This window comes from Ctenocephalides felis, unplaced genomic scaffold (genome assembly GCF_003426905.1).
Source record: "Ctenocephalides felis isolate EL2017-DRISC unplaced genomic scaffold, ASM342690v1 CF-g0.4_SCAFFOLD_03572, whole genome shotgun sequence".
NCBI lineage: Eukaryota > Metazoa > Arthropoda > Insecta > Siphonaptera > Pulicidae > Ctenocephalides > Ctenocephalides felis.
The window spans coordinates 42,110,780-42,127,719 of record NW_020539726.1 but is presented as its reverse complement, the minus strand read 5'-3'; the positions used below and the strand labels follow the sequence as shown (position 1 = coordinate 42,127,719).

The window sequence follows — 16,940 nt, the reverse complement described above, 5'->3', positions numbered from 1 at the left end:
ATGAAACTAATAGAGCTGGGATTAGAAGGTTTGTCACAGACGCAAAGTAAACTGTGGAGTCCCACAAGGGTCAGTTCTAGGACCTTTATTGTATCTCATCTATACGAGCAATCTTCAAGAGGCAAAATTAATGGGAAAATACATCCTATACGCCGACGATACTGCCATAGTCTATGCAGACCAAAGATGAAAAAGTATTAGAAGAAATTATTAACAAAGACAGGAAATTATATTCTGAATGGCTAATTGAAAATAAATTAACGATCAACAAAATGTAAGGAAATTACTAAAATAAACATTAAAATAAATAATACAGATATAGAAGAAATGGAATATATAAAATACTTGGGCCTTAGTTATAATACACGAAAAGCTAACATGGACAAACCATATAAATGAAATTAAAAAGAAGATAGCGGCATTAAAAGGAGCTTTTAAAAGGATCCATTCTTTCGGGAAAAAAATTAGATATTGATTTTAAAAGCGCATACAATACCCATAATTTTATATGGAACTAGCAAACCCGATGAACTCCGTTTCGCCACCAGATGGTTTCGTGAGAAAGATGAAGAAATGTTTTGTTTGTTTTATATTTGAAAAGGAAAAATTTGATTTTATTGCACAACAGTAATGTATTTATTTCGATTACAAAAATGAAGTGTTTTTTAGTTGAACTTCTCTAAGTAAATGAAAGTGAATCCGCAAATTATCCGTTTCATTGAAGTGCTCTTTGGTAAACCACATTTTTTGTTTTTTGGTCTGACGTTAACACAAACAAAGCGGATAGTTTTCCAACTCGTGAACAGGCAACGTATAACTGCCCATGTGAAAAACAATGATTTTCTAAATAATCTATTTGAAATTTATCCCGCAAACACTAAGCTATTGGCCTTGCGACTTGTTAATTGTCATTGGGAATGCAACTGGAAATTGCAGTCGTTTGAAGTCAAACGGAAGCCCAGTCGGAATCATTGGTATGTCACCAAATCGCCAGCAATTTTTGATTGAATGGTACAAATCAGTGCGTGTACATCATTATTCTTTGCGGTAAGAATTGCTCGTTGGCTTAATCGAGCATAATTCTGATAATTCTCACTAATGTCATTACTCGAATTTTTAATTACGGTGCGTGAAGTTTGCTATAGACCTTGCGGAGCCCGAGACCTTTGTAACAAATGCAAAATTGTCGAAATCGGTGGAGTTATTTCGCCAGGAAGGAAAACCCGACTTATTTTTATATATATATAGAAGATAAGAAAATTGTCTCATAATCTCTCATACCAGATACCCTTGTCTGACTGAAATATGAAAATAATATATAAATAAATAAATAAAACTTATACTCTGACAACCAACCATTTGAAATAATTCTATTTTGACGCGGATTCTGAACTGAAACTTCAACCGAGTGAAAGAGCTTTTTATGTACGAACTTTTTAATTGCAAAGGTTTTAAATACAATTTTGCTTTAAAATTAATGCCGCTTTCAACTAGTTATAATCGAAATATTATGCCATTTTTCACACCCCTATATACTATATTTTATTAGTATTGACATCACTATGATATAAATAAATACTCAAGACGAAGAGTAACGTAAGGACACGAAGAAACCCGAAGAAAGGTAAAGGAACGCGCTGATTGGTCCAATTAGCGGCGATAGAAAAATGGACGATTAATAAAATATAAAATAATTATTTATTGTGATTTTAAAAAGTGTATATTATATTTAATATATTATATTTACAAAGACGTGAAGTGTTTTAATTATTCGAAAACAACGTCGCAGCAAGGCAAAGATTTATAATAGTGAGAAAATTAAATACAAATTTTCGGAAAAACCAGTAACGGTTATTAAAAATATTGGTATCATTCGAGATTTATCGAAATAGGTAAGAAATCATCAATCAATAGATATGTGCTTTCCTAACTAGGATGTTAACAAAATATGTATATATTTATAAACACAATGTAAAAAAATATACAAATAAAACTTACTTTGACAACCAGGTTATGCACATAATAATATATTTAATCACACTTATTATGAAAATGAAATTGAAATATTGCTCACACCTATTATTAAAATGATACAAATATATTACTCTACTGTTACCAAATGCTAATTTCAATAAAAAATCCAAAAATGTATTTTCCTGTCAAACTTATCCATCAATCTTTTTCCCTTTTCCCCTTATCGATTATCCTCCTCCTCTGGCAACACTAATGTCACACCCACGACCGAAGTCGCGTTTGTTTGTTTACTGCGTTATGTCAATTTAAATACATAATTTGCACTATGATATATCAATTATTTTATTATGCTTATTTGATATTCAGAATATGCCTCGATATATTATGGGTGATCCGAGACGTTGCTACCGTCGGCATTCCTTGGGCTGCCATGCTCTTTTTCACCTTATGGTGTTTCTTTAAGATATTCAGATCTTCAACACCAAATTCGAAATTGGTGACACAAGTTTTGGGTCCTGATCCTAATAAAACGGATAGTGGAGTCACCTGGGCGTTTGCCAAAGGAGGGGCTTGTTTTGATGCACCTGGGAACACATTGACGGCTATTAAACATGTTAATAATTGATACAGGGTTTTGAATGTGAACTGTAGTAAGAAGAATTATTATTAATTTTGCTGACATATTGCTCCTTATACATCACTGTTGCAGCAAATTCTTTGTCAACTATGTTAGTCATAGAAGACATCATTTATATTGCATTAAACGAGTCAAATATAAGTATATCTTCGTCATAAAACATCTCACAGACATTTTTGAACCACAAGTAGAATACAAATATATTTTCCTTACTATTGACATCTAAAATCACACAACTAACATCCCATAATAATATTTTATAGCACATAGGTGTATATTATCTATTACTACTTTTCTTCTTACAATGTTAACATTCAAAATCAATTATTGTAATATTTGCCTCAGTGCCCTTATATAAATACAATTATTTTTGTTCCAGTGCATTTCCCGAGGCTTTAATTCAATACAATTAGATATAGGCATAACGGCCGATGGTATATTAGTCTTATGTGATGAAACAATACAAACGCACATATCGAAACAAACTTATGAACAAACGAAGAAAATTAATGTATCTATGAATCATCCTTTAAGGTTAATATAAAATATTACAGACTATATATATATATATATATATATATATATATATATATATATATATATATATATATATATATATATATATATATATCTATATATATATAGGTTGTCAAATATCTCCCTTCCGCTTTTTTGCTCTTGGTTTATAATACAAAAAGGCGGAAGGGAGATATTTGACAACCTGTCATATATATATATATATATATATATATATATATATATATAAAGCGAGAGGTTTTTCTTCAGATGGTGAAATAATATAATAAATTGTTTCTTGGGCATCCATCCAGTAATTAAAAAACAGTTTTAATGAAAAATGTTTTTATTTATAGAGAACATACGTTTCGGGTCTGGATTTGACCCATCTTCAGTGCATACAAATAAACTTTGAAAAACAACACAAAAACACAAAATTGCACGCAAAATAAATAAAAGTGAAATAAAAAATTGATGAAACGTCGAGTTATGAAAAATTTTGAAAAAATTGTAAAATTAAAATGAATGATATATTTTATTATAAAAAAGCTTATTCCAAACGAACATGTTGTTAGTTTGGAAGTTGTATTACGAGTGTGTCACTCGTAATACAACTTCCAAACTAACAACATGTTCGTTTGGAATAAGCTTTTTTATAATAAAATATATCATTCATTTTAATTTTACAATTTTTTCAAAATTTTTCATAACTCGACGTTTCATCAATTTTTTATTTCACTTTTATTTATTTTGCGTGCAATTTTGTGTTTTTGTGTTGTTTTTCAAAGTTTATTTGTATGCACTGAAGATGGGTCAAATCCAGACCCGAAACGTATGTTCTCTATAAATAAAAACATTTTTCATTAAAACTGTTTTTTAATTACTGGATGGATGCCCAAGAAACAATTTATTATATATATATATATATATATATATATATATATATATATTATTTAACTTTTTGGATAGCTATTATTTATTTATTTATTTATTGTTTGATTTTAAAATCTTTAAATCGCAAGACTGTTTTTTTTTCAAAAACCTTATATTTAATTTTTCAAGTGTTTTATTCAACGTTTCGAGGATATGAGATGTCCCCCTTTTCAGGAACTCTATAACAATTCATTACATATTTATACGCTTATTTAATTATTATAGAATAGAAAGAATTCTCTTTTTATCTCAGTTTAGTCAGTTAGGTTAGTTATTAAAATCTTTAAAAGATATTGAAATAATTAAATTTATGTATAGATGTAATTTTTTTTAGAAAGTTCATTTTGGTTTGATAATTATAATATATATATATATATATATATATATATATATATATATATATATATATGTTTAATTTGAGTTAAAAAGTCGGACGTTACATCAATCAAAATAGTATGAGAGTTTTTTAAAAGTTTATTTACTTAAAACCCATACGTTTCGGCTAGCATCTTAGCCATCATTTAGTGGTGATCAATTTAACTATAAAAATTGAAACTAAATAAATAATATGTAAGAAATTTCATAGAAAAACAATAATACTAATAATAATAAAACCCTCACAATTTTGTGTCTACCATATGTAAAAGATTTATATTTTTTGTGGAAAAAACTGTTTCTACAATGTGGCATTTTGTTGGTATGTAACTGCAATACAACCCTTAGTTCAATTTTTACACAAATTAAATCTAAGTTTTATTCTGACCGCCTCAGGAACTTGGTATATCAGATTAATTGCTCTAATTGCGAACTTTTTTATATCGGAGAAACTATCCAAAACCTGAGTAAACGCCTTCATTAACATAAAAATAACTCAAAAAATTCCAAACAATTTAAGACGATGTTAACCGAGCATATTATTAATTTAAACCATAATATAGATTTTTTAAACCCAAAAAATTTACATTTTGAAGAGAACGTAATTAAAAGAAGATTCGATGAGGATGTTTTTACAATTACATAACGACAAAGTCATAAACACGTTTCGACAATACGGCCATGAACGAAACAAACACGTGGTTCCTTAAATAAGCGTGTCAAAATTTCTTAAAAAATGACAAGATCCCATCGCTTTTTAAATTTCCCGTAAAATTTGAACACATGCTAAAAACTGCTTTAAGAAAAAATGTGATATTTCTATCTTAAACTCCGAACAGTAAATACATAGTTTCGACAACTTGTTAAGTTATCATGTTTATTAGCATGTTTTACCATTTGTGATGTTAAAAAATAGATATTTTATGAATTTGCACATACTCATACCATGGATTAATAATGGTTTCATATGCTATATTAGGATACAAAATTGTAAGTGTTTTATTATTATTATTATTATTATTGTTTTTCTATGAAATTTCTTGCATATTATTTATCTAGTTTTACTTTTGATAGTTAAATTGATTACCACTGAATGATGGCTAAGATGCGAGCCGAAACGTATGGATTTTAAATGAATAATTTTTTAAAAAAACTCTCATACTATTTTTATTGATGTAACGCCCGACTTTTTAACTCAAATTATATATATATATATATATATATATATATATATATATATCTTTACTTATATTTGTGTCTATTACATTAGCAATAAATTTCCCAATGAGCGAATACCAACTTTAAAAGATGCCCTCGATTTGCTGGACAAATCTAAAATAGGCATCAGGCTGCTCCTGAACATAGGCCTTGGCAGACACAACACGAGCAGCCGTGTCTTGGAAATGTTGAAACACTACGAACAGATTAAAAACAATTCCATTTTAGTACTAAGTTCAACATATGCAATATACAAAGTAAGTATAATTGTAATATATATATATATATGTATATATATATATATATATATATATATATATATATATATATATGATGTTTATTTCTAGTTGCGGAGGATGGATCCATCCATAATTTGTATTCTGTGGCTGAAATCACCAGCGCTGGTGACAGGTTTTGCTGCCTCGTTGTATTATAGTGTGGTGAGGGAGTTTATTGTTCCTTTGTTAGGAATACCAGCTGTGATTGTGCACAAAAATTTATTGAGTGTGTAAGTATAATAAATTGATTTGAAAATAAATTGAATTGAAAACTATTAGTGCATGGCATCATGCCTTAAGGCAAATTGCTGGAACTTCCCGTACCGTAATGAAATGTTCGAGGAATCTTAAATGATTACAATAACTTGCCCCATGAGAAGTTAAATAAATTAATATAATCCTATATATAAAATTTCTATGTCACAATGTTCGTTCAAGTACTCCTCCGAAACGGCTTTACCGATTATTATCAAATTTTATATGCGTATTCAGTAGGTCTGAGAATCGGCTACTACCTATTTTTCATACCTTTAAGTGATAAGGGTTGTTCACCCTTAAATTTTTGGATGGAATTGTTTGTTTTTATTTTTTTATAATGTGTAATTAAAAAATACATACAACCCAAAATTTTTACTTCTGGTATCACCAACCTCTATTTTTTTATAGCCATTTTAGTAATTCAATCATTTTTTATCATTGAATTTTTTTTGCATAATTTTAGTTCAGATTTTTGAACTCAAAGAAAAAGCTTAAATCTTACTTAAAAAAAAACAAAATTTGTTTTTATTAAGGGTTGTTCAACTCTAATACTTTTTTTTATTTTAGGAATAAAGAACTCTAATACTTTTTTTATTTTAGGAACAAAGTTCTTTATTTTAATTTTCTATAATTTCAAATTGAACTAGTGGTATATGGCAAATTGCTGGAACTTCCCGTACCAAAAATTAGTTTGGCAATTAATTTTGTAAAAAAGATTAAATTTTTCTTTTAGAACTTTAAAAATAATATATATTTTTGAGATCTTTAAAATTTTTGAAAATAATTGACTTTTTTTAACATTTTTGATTTTTTTCATATTTTGGAAATTTTGAATTATTTTTCAAAGCAATCGTTAGCTGTGTAGAAACGAAATATCGAAGCGCGTGAGCGCCGCGTCGCAGTATAACGGATAACATTGGTACGGAACCCATAGAAAAATAACCAAATTTTGCTCTTATTGTTAAAATCTTTATAAAATATCTGATAATTTGTTGTGCATATGTCTAATGATCATTTTTGACCGTCAAATGGCTTTTTTTACTATTTTTGCTGGATCTCCGAAAGCGCTAGACCTGCCTTCATGAAAATTTGATCAGTTCTTCATCTTGTTAATACAAGTAAAATGTTTTTTGAATTTTTAAAATCGGACTCTCCGTACTCTTAAAAACTGAGTTACCGTTTTTGGCACTTTTTGCCCCATATCTTCGGAACGGCTAGACCTGCCGTCGTCAAAAACTAATCAGCACGTCTCCTTATCAATACGAATCGAATGTTTTTTGAATTATTCAAATCGGTTGATCGGTGTTCCCGAAATAGTCGACGAGAATTTGTATCCGCACACACATACATCAATTTTTTCTAAGGTATGCCAAAATGTTAAAAAACCTTTGAAACGTAAAAATGTATAAAAATTTTCATTTTCGATTTTTTTACGATTACTATAACTTGCCCTAGACGAAGTTAAAAAGTTTATTAATCTAGAATGATGTCGTAATGGTTTATACTAGGATTATATTAAAAAATGAATTTTTGATATATATTAAAAAAAAGACCATTTTCTTATCTCTTTTTTGAGTTTCTCGAATTTTTGTAGTAATAATTGAAATTTGGGGATCTGGCTAGTGTATGCTCGAAAAAGAAAAAATAATTTAAATTTTTTTTAAATTTTCAAAATTTTTTCCATGCTCTTTCCATACAAAACTTTGATTGAATTGCGCTCTATCTAAACGTTAATATTAAGAGCTAAAACTTTCAGAGAATTGTTTTTTATCTATTTGGAACCATTCGAGCCCCTGGGAGCAAGGAAATTCGAAAATGACCATTTTAAGGACCACCCTATATATATATATATATATATATATATATATATATATATATATATATATATACATATATATACATGAGTAAGTTCTTCAAGGGCATACATCAAATAAAAGGCAAAGATTTAGAAGTTAATCTTTAATTTTTCCAAACGTTTCGACATAGTATTTTATGTCATCATCAGTGGATATAAATATGGTCTTACATCAGTAGCTAGCGCAAGGAACATAATTTTGCACTATCATATATACATTAACTTGTTTTTTTTATATTATTTTGTTGAACAGAGCATAGCAAAATATTTGTGAAATATATAATATATTTTGCACAGAGAACGTAGTTTATGTGACAGAGCCCGAGGCTGTAGTCTCTAAAATACTATGTCGAAACGTTTGGAAAAATTAAAGATTAACTTCTAAATCTTTGCCTTTTATTTGATGTATGCCCTTGAAGAACTTACTCATATTTCTCAACATCAAAACTAACTTCTTTAACACACATATATATATATATATATATATATATATATATATATATATATATATATATATATATATATATATATATATATATATATATATACACGTATATATATATATATATATATATATAAAGTTTTTAGACGTTAGTCAAATTGTACACACTATAATGTAACCAAAAAATTGTCAAAAAAAATTAATTAGTTTAAATGTTCCAATTATTAATAGCCTGGTTTATCACAGTGTAATAGTGTAGTGTATTTTTGTATAATTAATTTCTTTTTCCACTGAATGACGGTCTCGATGAAGACCGAAACGTATGGATAAATAAAGTATTTCAAAACTACTTTAGTTTTTTTTTTCTTTACTTGGTGTTACTGCCCGATTCTAAATAACTCATCAAAATATATATCAACACCAAACTCACATATTTCAATATATATATATATATATATATATATATATATATATATATATATATATATATATATATCAGTATATATATCCAAAGTATTTCTATATGTATAAAAGATGCTTTATCCTTTATCCAGGAACGAAGTGTCCCGATGGCAAAAGATCGGTGTTCGAGCCTTCGGCTTCCCGGTGAACAGCCCCAATACGAAACGCTACTACCAGTTAGTCCTGAATACCTCATATTTAACCGAATCCATCAAAACGGAGCCGCCAATCAAAGTACAAAAAATTGCACAATAATATTTATTTATATTTTGTCTAAAAGTCAGCCAGTCAATCAATCAACCAGTGAGTCATCGAGTCAGGAAGGAAGGAAAGTATTATTATTTATTTTAGTCATTTTATGGAATTCGACCGTACTGTTTTAGGTTTAAGTTGAAAGGTAAAAGGTGAAAGTCAAAAGTCTAAAGGCATTTTTAAATTAAGAGAGATTTGAGTGTTTATTTTTAATATATATGATTAAGTCCTTGTGCGGTGTGTGGATTTCGTGCAAAATGGTAAATGGTAAATGATTGTTAGTGCAAAATTATTTTTTTTTAATATTTATTAATTGAAATATAAGAAAGAGAATGTGTATGTATGTATGTATGTATGTATATGTATATATATATATATATATATATATATATCCAAATAAATAAAGTTAAAAATAAAGAATTCAAAAAGTAATAAAAAATAGAAGAGATTTTTAAAAAACCATTTATTCATTCACTGTCGACGTTTCGGAACTAGGTACGTTCCATCTTCAGGACATCTTGTCAAGAAACATGATCTTGATAAGATTTAAGCAAACAATATGTTTAAGGAAAAGCTGAAAATGGTGGATTTTTTAATTAAAATAATTGCTAAAAAAAATAATGTACAGAAATATGACAATATAATCAAAATGAATGAGTGGATTATATAACAAAATATTAGAAATGTTATAAAATTAGAAAGTTTAAAAAAAAGGGTCAGTAAAAACAACACACACGCACATTCACACATATTTTAAGTCAACTGTTCCTTTTTAAAAATTCATCCATTCAATACATAATCAGTTTGTTACCAAATGGTCATCCCATAACATCAAGGAAATAATACTTTTTGTCTCACATAACAAACTCAAAAAAGACATAATTTCAAGAAATTTGGAATTACAAATTTTATTTCTTTATCTGAAAAGAAATTTATAAAATCACATTTTTTTTTTGTTTAAATCGTTTTTAGTGCAAAAGTGTTAGTGTATAATCAATCATACAGGTAATTAATTCTGTTTTTTCAGTAAAACTTACTAATTCTTAAAACTTACTAATTTTTTAACATTTCTAATATTTTGTTGTATAATCCACTCATTTATTTTTATCATTATTATCTAATTTCTGTACATTATTTTTTCCACATTTTTATTCATTATATATAAAAAAAATCCACCATCTTCTGCTTTTCTTAAACATATTTTGTGTTAAAATCTCGTGTCAGATCATGTTTCTTGGCAGATGTCCTGAAGATGGAACGTACCTGGTTCCAAAACGTCGACAGTAAATAAACAAATATCATATATATATATATATATATATATATATATATATATATATATATATATATATGAATCGAGTTGGACTTTAACTCAGCTCACGGATCTGCCCTAGGGCAGCACTACCCATTATTATTATTATTATTATTATATATATATATATATATATATATATATATATATATATATATATATGTATATATATATATATATTGTGTTAAGGTTTTTCAGCCACAAGTCAAAAAAGGAAATATATATATACACGTATATATATATATATATATATATATATATATATATATATATATATATATATATAATATATATACATATATAGGAGATTTTGTCTTATCTGACTTCCTTAAACTGGTACTAAATCTATACAGACATTTGCTTAAGATTTTTTACTAATACAAAGATTTGGGTCGAAAGAAGTGGTTGCTTTCTCGTCTCACAGGCAATTTTATGACTTTCTAGGTATGAAATAACTCAAAATAATACCATTTTGTACGCTATATTCTGTATGTGATAATCCTTGGCCGTAAATAACCTCTTTCAATGGTATACAAACAGGAAAAAAAATAGAATAATATCATTACCTTTACACTATTACAATTTCAGCATAACTGCCAATAGTAATTTTACAAAAAAAATGCTTTTAACCACTTAATGCTAGGGTTTTTTGTTGTGAAGGGAGGTCTAAAAACAATCAGGTTTTTCTTTCTTTGTAATTGACATATTAATATTGTGGAAATCGTAATATAAAGTAAAAACAAAGGATAATTTAAAAACTATTACGGCAAAGCAAAAATCACCAAATCATGTTTTTGCACAATTATATAATAATTACCCACTTAAAAGTACAAACTTATAACTCAATGAAATAATAGTCTATTCAACAATTCGACAACAATAGAAAAATCCCAAACAAACTATGCTCACAGAACACATTAAAACATATTACAGACTTTTTTTGAATATTACATTTTGAAGAAAATTTAATCAAAAGACGTTTTGCTGAAGGTTGTTCTGTTTTTAATATTAGGATAAGCAAACTCTAAATACTTTTTATTTCTGAATTATTGTTTATGCATATGTTAGTCTTAATTATGCAAAAAACGCAAATAAATGTTCTTCATTCGATTTCCTAGTTGAAATGACTTAATTCTGAAAATCAAACAAGTTTATGTTATTTTATTTTACCTTTTATATTAACAACACATCATTGTGTTTATTTTAAATATATAAATATTTTTATTGCAATTATATTCTGAAAAATATGAGACAAAAGGAATTATTAATGATTGTAGAAATAATTATATGTTCAAGTAAGATACAAAATGAGACCTAATCTTTGTGTAGACAAACATTTTATCAATTTTAATATATATTTTAGTCAAAAAATAAAAATGATTAAGAACAAAAAATATCGATTGCATTTTTCAAAACGAAATAATAACTTAAAGTTCTGAGAAATTCATTATAATAATTAAAAAATTAAATAAAAAAAAAGTTTCATTAAAAAAAATATCACTGTATACTAAACTGTAAAATATGACACTTTTTTCGATTGATTTTTATCCATGCTTTTTTTTTAAATGTTTTTTTTTTTTAAATAAATTTCCAAATCAAATTTGTGGACAGTTTCAACGTTATTTTCAATTTGAATTTTTAGATAAAAAAATCTTGGAAGTCATAGAATAGATTTTTTGTAACAAATTATTGCTGAAATGACTTTTTAGTTATCCACTATATGAACTAGATTTTACAAATTATAATTATAATTCACATAAGATTTGAACATAAACAATAATGTCTACTAAATTATTAGTAAGAAAAATGTATTTTAAAAATTACAATTGCCAAAAAGCAACTAATATATTGTACAAGATTATAAAAATTATAGACTAAATTATTGAAGCAATTATGTTGTGTGGTAAAATCAAGTGTGATATTGTTTTTTTAACCCATATACTGTATTATTTTTTCCTGAATTTCTTATACTGCTTATGCTAAGACCATAAAAGGATAACAAAGGCAGGACATTAAATAGGATCTTAAAAATTGTAGAATAGGATATTAAAAAATTTGGAACTTTTGAATTGTAGACGTGGATACAGGACAACGCCAGTTGGGTCATCTAGTATATATATATATATATATATATATATATATATATATATATATATATATCAATTGTATCTATTACAATTTTGCACAAATCCACACACCAGCACAAATAAAATTGTGACAAATGCATTTAAAATGCTCAAACAGACATGTGTTATTTTTTTACAAATATTAATATATTTATTAGGTTTTAATTTATATTTAAATTTTATATATTTTGTAACCAAAGAATTGCTAAAATTATAAGTTTACGATCACATTTTATTTTAAACTGTATGAAAATAAAAAATATAAGTATTAATTAAAACAACAGATTTATCTGAAATAAAATTGTTTTATTAATTCATTAGTTTTTTTTGTGTTCCTTTTTTTTAGATGTTGTCATTTATATCATTTTCCTTTTTTTTTTTTTGAAATCTTTTCCATCATTATGTACATTTTGGTGTGTTTAAATCTATATTTACAAATGAATAGATTCAAAATCCCCGGCAGTGATAAATGACAATCTTAGAAGCTAATTACAAAAGTAAGGCAAAATGTTTACATATAACTATAAAAAAATATATTAATCCTCAATTGCACGCGCTTTAAATAATTCATTATACATTTATTTTTATATATTTATATATATATATTTTATTATATACAAGAAGGACTATTCAATTATGAAAACCTGCATAAAAAACAAACGGGCTGACAAGTGGAAAAAAATATAATTATTTGCAGCTAGTAGTTCATTTTATACAATTATGCTACACAAACTTTTTTAACATTGCTAACCTTCCGATTACATACAGGACAACGTTTGCACTCGGTCCACACCCTCATCGCACATTTATAACAACAGCACATGTGCAAGGGACCGGTGTGCATGAAAACAGCATCTTTCTCGTTACTCATACAAGTTATACAGAGACTACTGTTATTTTTATCGTCAGAAGTTTCAACAACCCCCCCGTCATTAACTTGATTAATTTTATTATCAACTTCATCTACTTTAGTTGGTTCCTGGTTATCTTTATTCTTCTTAGAATATAATACGACTTTTTGATCTGTTCTTACCAAGTCCAAACTTACCAATGAACCGTCGTCACGACTGCTGCCTGGTTTTGTGTCTTCGGCTAAAGATTGATACAGTTGGGTTTGCTTCAATAGGTTTTCGGGGATTTTTATCTTTCCCAGGTCCATTAAATCAATGCTTTCCTGGCTCAGGCTCGTGGCTATGCCTGAGCCTTGGCTCTGGATTCGAGAGAATTGATTTTCTGGCGCATCTGGGTAATAAAGAATTTTTTTAATAAATAATTTAAAGGTAGAAAGAATTACTATTATAGTAAAAGCTCTTTATTCGCGTAAAAAGGATCCTCAGTTTATTTATCCTTTGTAAAAGTTGTAAGATAGACTAAATAGATCTTATTATAACTTTTCCTAAAGTTGAATTATAGAAGTGTCTCTTCTTTAATATTATTACTTTATTTCAGTCAAAATTTCAATACCCAAGTGTAAATAACAGTTTTTACTAGATATTAGTAAAATTTACATAATTTTAACTAACGAAAACAAATTATAATGTTAGAAATAAAAATTAAAAACTGTTCGAAAAATAGTAAAAATTGTTCTTAAGACGAAAATGCTAAAGTCCGCATTTCAACTACAAATTATTCAAAATTTCAATATCAAAGTGTATATAACAATTTTTACTACATTTTAGTAAATTTTATCTAGTTTTCACTAATGTAAACATATTATAATGTCCGGAATAAAAATTCCAAGTTATTTGAAGAAAAGTAAAAAAAAATGTCCTAAATCCATATATTGTAAGTTATGGAAATACTAAAGTCCGCATTTCAACTACGAATTTCTCAAAATTTCAATATCAAAGTGTATGAAACAGCTTTTACTAGAATTTAGTAAATTTTATTTAGTTTTTACTAATGCAAGCAAATTATAAAGTCTCGAATAAAGATTAAAAGTTATTGAAAAAAACTAAAATATGTCCTAAATCCATATATTGTAAGTTATGGAAATACTAAAGTCCGCATTTCATCTACGAATTATTCAAAATTTCAATATCAAAGTGTATGAAACAATTTTTACTAGATTTTAATAAATTTTATCTAGATTTCAGTAAATTTTATCTAGTTTTTACTTATGTAAAAAATATATTATGATGTCCTGAATAAAAATTTTAAGTAATTTGAATAAAACTAAAAAAATATCCTAAAACCATATATTGCAAGTTATGAAAATACCAAAGTCCGCATTTCAACTACGAATTTCTCAAAATTTCAAAATCCAAGTATTAATAACGGTTTTTACTAGATTTTAGTAAATTTTATACAGTTTGTGTGTAAAACAAGGTGGCCGGGACAAAATTTACAAGGTATCATAAGAAATGTAAACTAGTGGTGCATGGCATCAAAAACATTCATATCAAAAAATGAAATTTTTTAAAAACTTAACATTTAAATTAGATTTTTGAGAATGTTGAATTTTTTAAAAATATTTTTAACTTCCCGTAGGTCAGTTTTTGAGAGAACTAAGTGTCCGATTTAAATTATTCAAAGAACTTTCTGCTTGTCTTAACAAAATAATTGATTTTGGAAAAAAAAATTTGTTTCAACTTTTTTTTTTTTTAATTTTTTGTATATCGAGAACAATTCACATTTTATTTTTAATTCTGACTATAGTTCTAATATACTTTACAAATAATTTCAACTTTGCAATTCGGTTTATATAATACTTATAAATATTAGACAATGTTACACATTATTTATAATAATCTATTTAAAAACATTCAGTATTCCTCGAATATTTCGTTACGGTACGGGAAGTTCCAGCAATTTGCCTTAAGGCACGATGTCATAATTGCCTCAAGACACAATTCCATTTACAGCTAGTTTATTTATATTTTGAATTTTCTAAACTATTTTTCAATGCTACCGCGCTATGTACCTGTAGCTGTTTTAAAGACAAAATATGTATCTTTAATTATTTATATATTTATTCATAAGCAAGTAGTAATCAGTACTAATAATTATTATCTCAGGCTCTTGTCAGGTTCAAAGCGCGTAAGCGCCGCATCGCTGCTTGCTAGATAAACATTGATACGGAGCCCAAAGAAATATAAACAAAATTTGTACTTATTATTAAAATCACCATATAAAATCTGATAGTTTGATTTGCATATGTCTAATGTTCATTTTTGACCGCCAAATGGCATTGTTTTTATATTTTTTTACTTGATTTCCGAAACCACTAGACCTGCCTTCCCAAAAATTTAATCAGTTCTTCACCTTGTCAATACAAATAAAATGTTTTTTGAATCAAACTAATCGGACGCTCCGTTCTTTCAAAATTGCATTAACATTTTTGGCACTTTTTGCCCCATATCTTCGGAACGGCTACACCTGCCTTCGCCAAAAACTAATCAGAACGTCTCCTTATCAATACGAATCGAATGTTTTTTGAACCATTCAAAACGGTTGATTCGCGCGCCCAAAATCGTCGACACAAAATTTGTATTCGCACACACGCACACTCATACATCAATTTTTTCTAAGGTATGCCAAAATGTTCAGAAACCTCTGAAACGTAGATATATAAAAAATTTCATTTTCGATTTATTTGCGATTACTATAACTTACCCTACGCGGTAATTAAAAAAAAATTATTAGTCTAAAATGACTAGGACTAAGTTAAAAAAATTATCTTTGATAAAATGGTGACTGTTTTTTAAAAAAAGAGACAATTTCTCACCACTTTGAGTTTATAGCATTTTTAAAAATAGTAAAACTTGAAATTTGGGGGATGTTCAATAGAACTCAAGAAATCGTGGGCGTATTGAAAAAGATAGTTTTGAGAAAAATTATTGATGGATGATTAATGCTGATTAATTTTTGGCAAAGGCAGGTCCAGCCATTTCGAAGATACAGAGCTAAATGTGCAAAAAATGGCAGTTTTTGAGTGAACTAAGCGTCCGATTTGAATGATTCAAAAGACCTTTTGATTGTGTTGATAGGGTGAAGAAGCTGTTAGTTTTTGGAGGAGACGAATTATTCTTTTATTAAAATTTCAAAAAATATATTTTATTGAATATCAAAAGTGATTCGGATTTTAATTTTAATTCTAGCTAAAATTCTAAAGCTCACTTGTGTGCTTAAAAGGAAAAATTTTAATTTTACGATTCAATTTATATAATTTTAAGAAATATGAGATAAGGTCCTTTATTCTAACTCCTCTTGATTAAATTTTGTTTATTCACTATTCTTGTAAAAATGTATAAACACCGTCGTCCAATCTATAAGCTCTTATATTTCCTCTATAAAATACGA

General features: G+C 27.0%; 2 protein-coding genes across 2 annotated transcripts in view; both read left to right on the top strand.

The window, feature by feature from the left end:
- The window catches only part of LOC113387933 (E3 ubiquitin-protein ligase Mdm2-like), a 342,821-nt gene that overhangs the window by 173,365 nt on the left and 152,516 nt on the right, over positions 1–16,940 (top strand). The window lies entirely within an intron of this gene.
- On the top strand, positions 2,174–9,203 carry LOC113388524 (glycerophosphodiester phosphodiesterase 1-like). The gene is made up of 5 exons (XM_026625897.1): positions 2,174–2,587; positions 2,991–3,145; positions 5,706–5,910; positions 6,001–6,161; positions 9,041–9,203. The coding sequence occupies exons 1-5, from the start codon at positions 2,405–2,407 to the stop codon at positions 9,201–9,203; spliced, it is 867 nt and encodes a 288-aa protein (XP_026481682.1). The 5' UTR covers positions 2,174–2,404.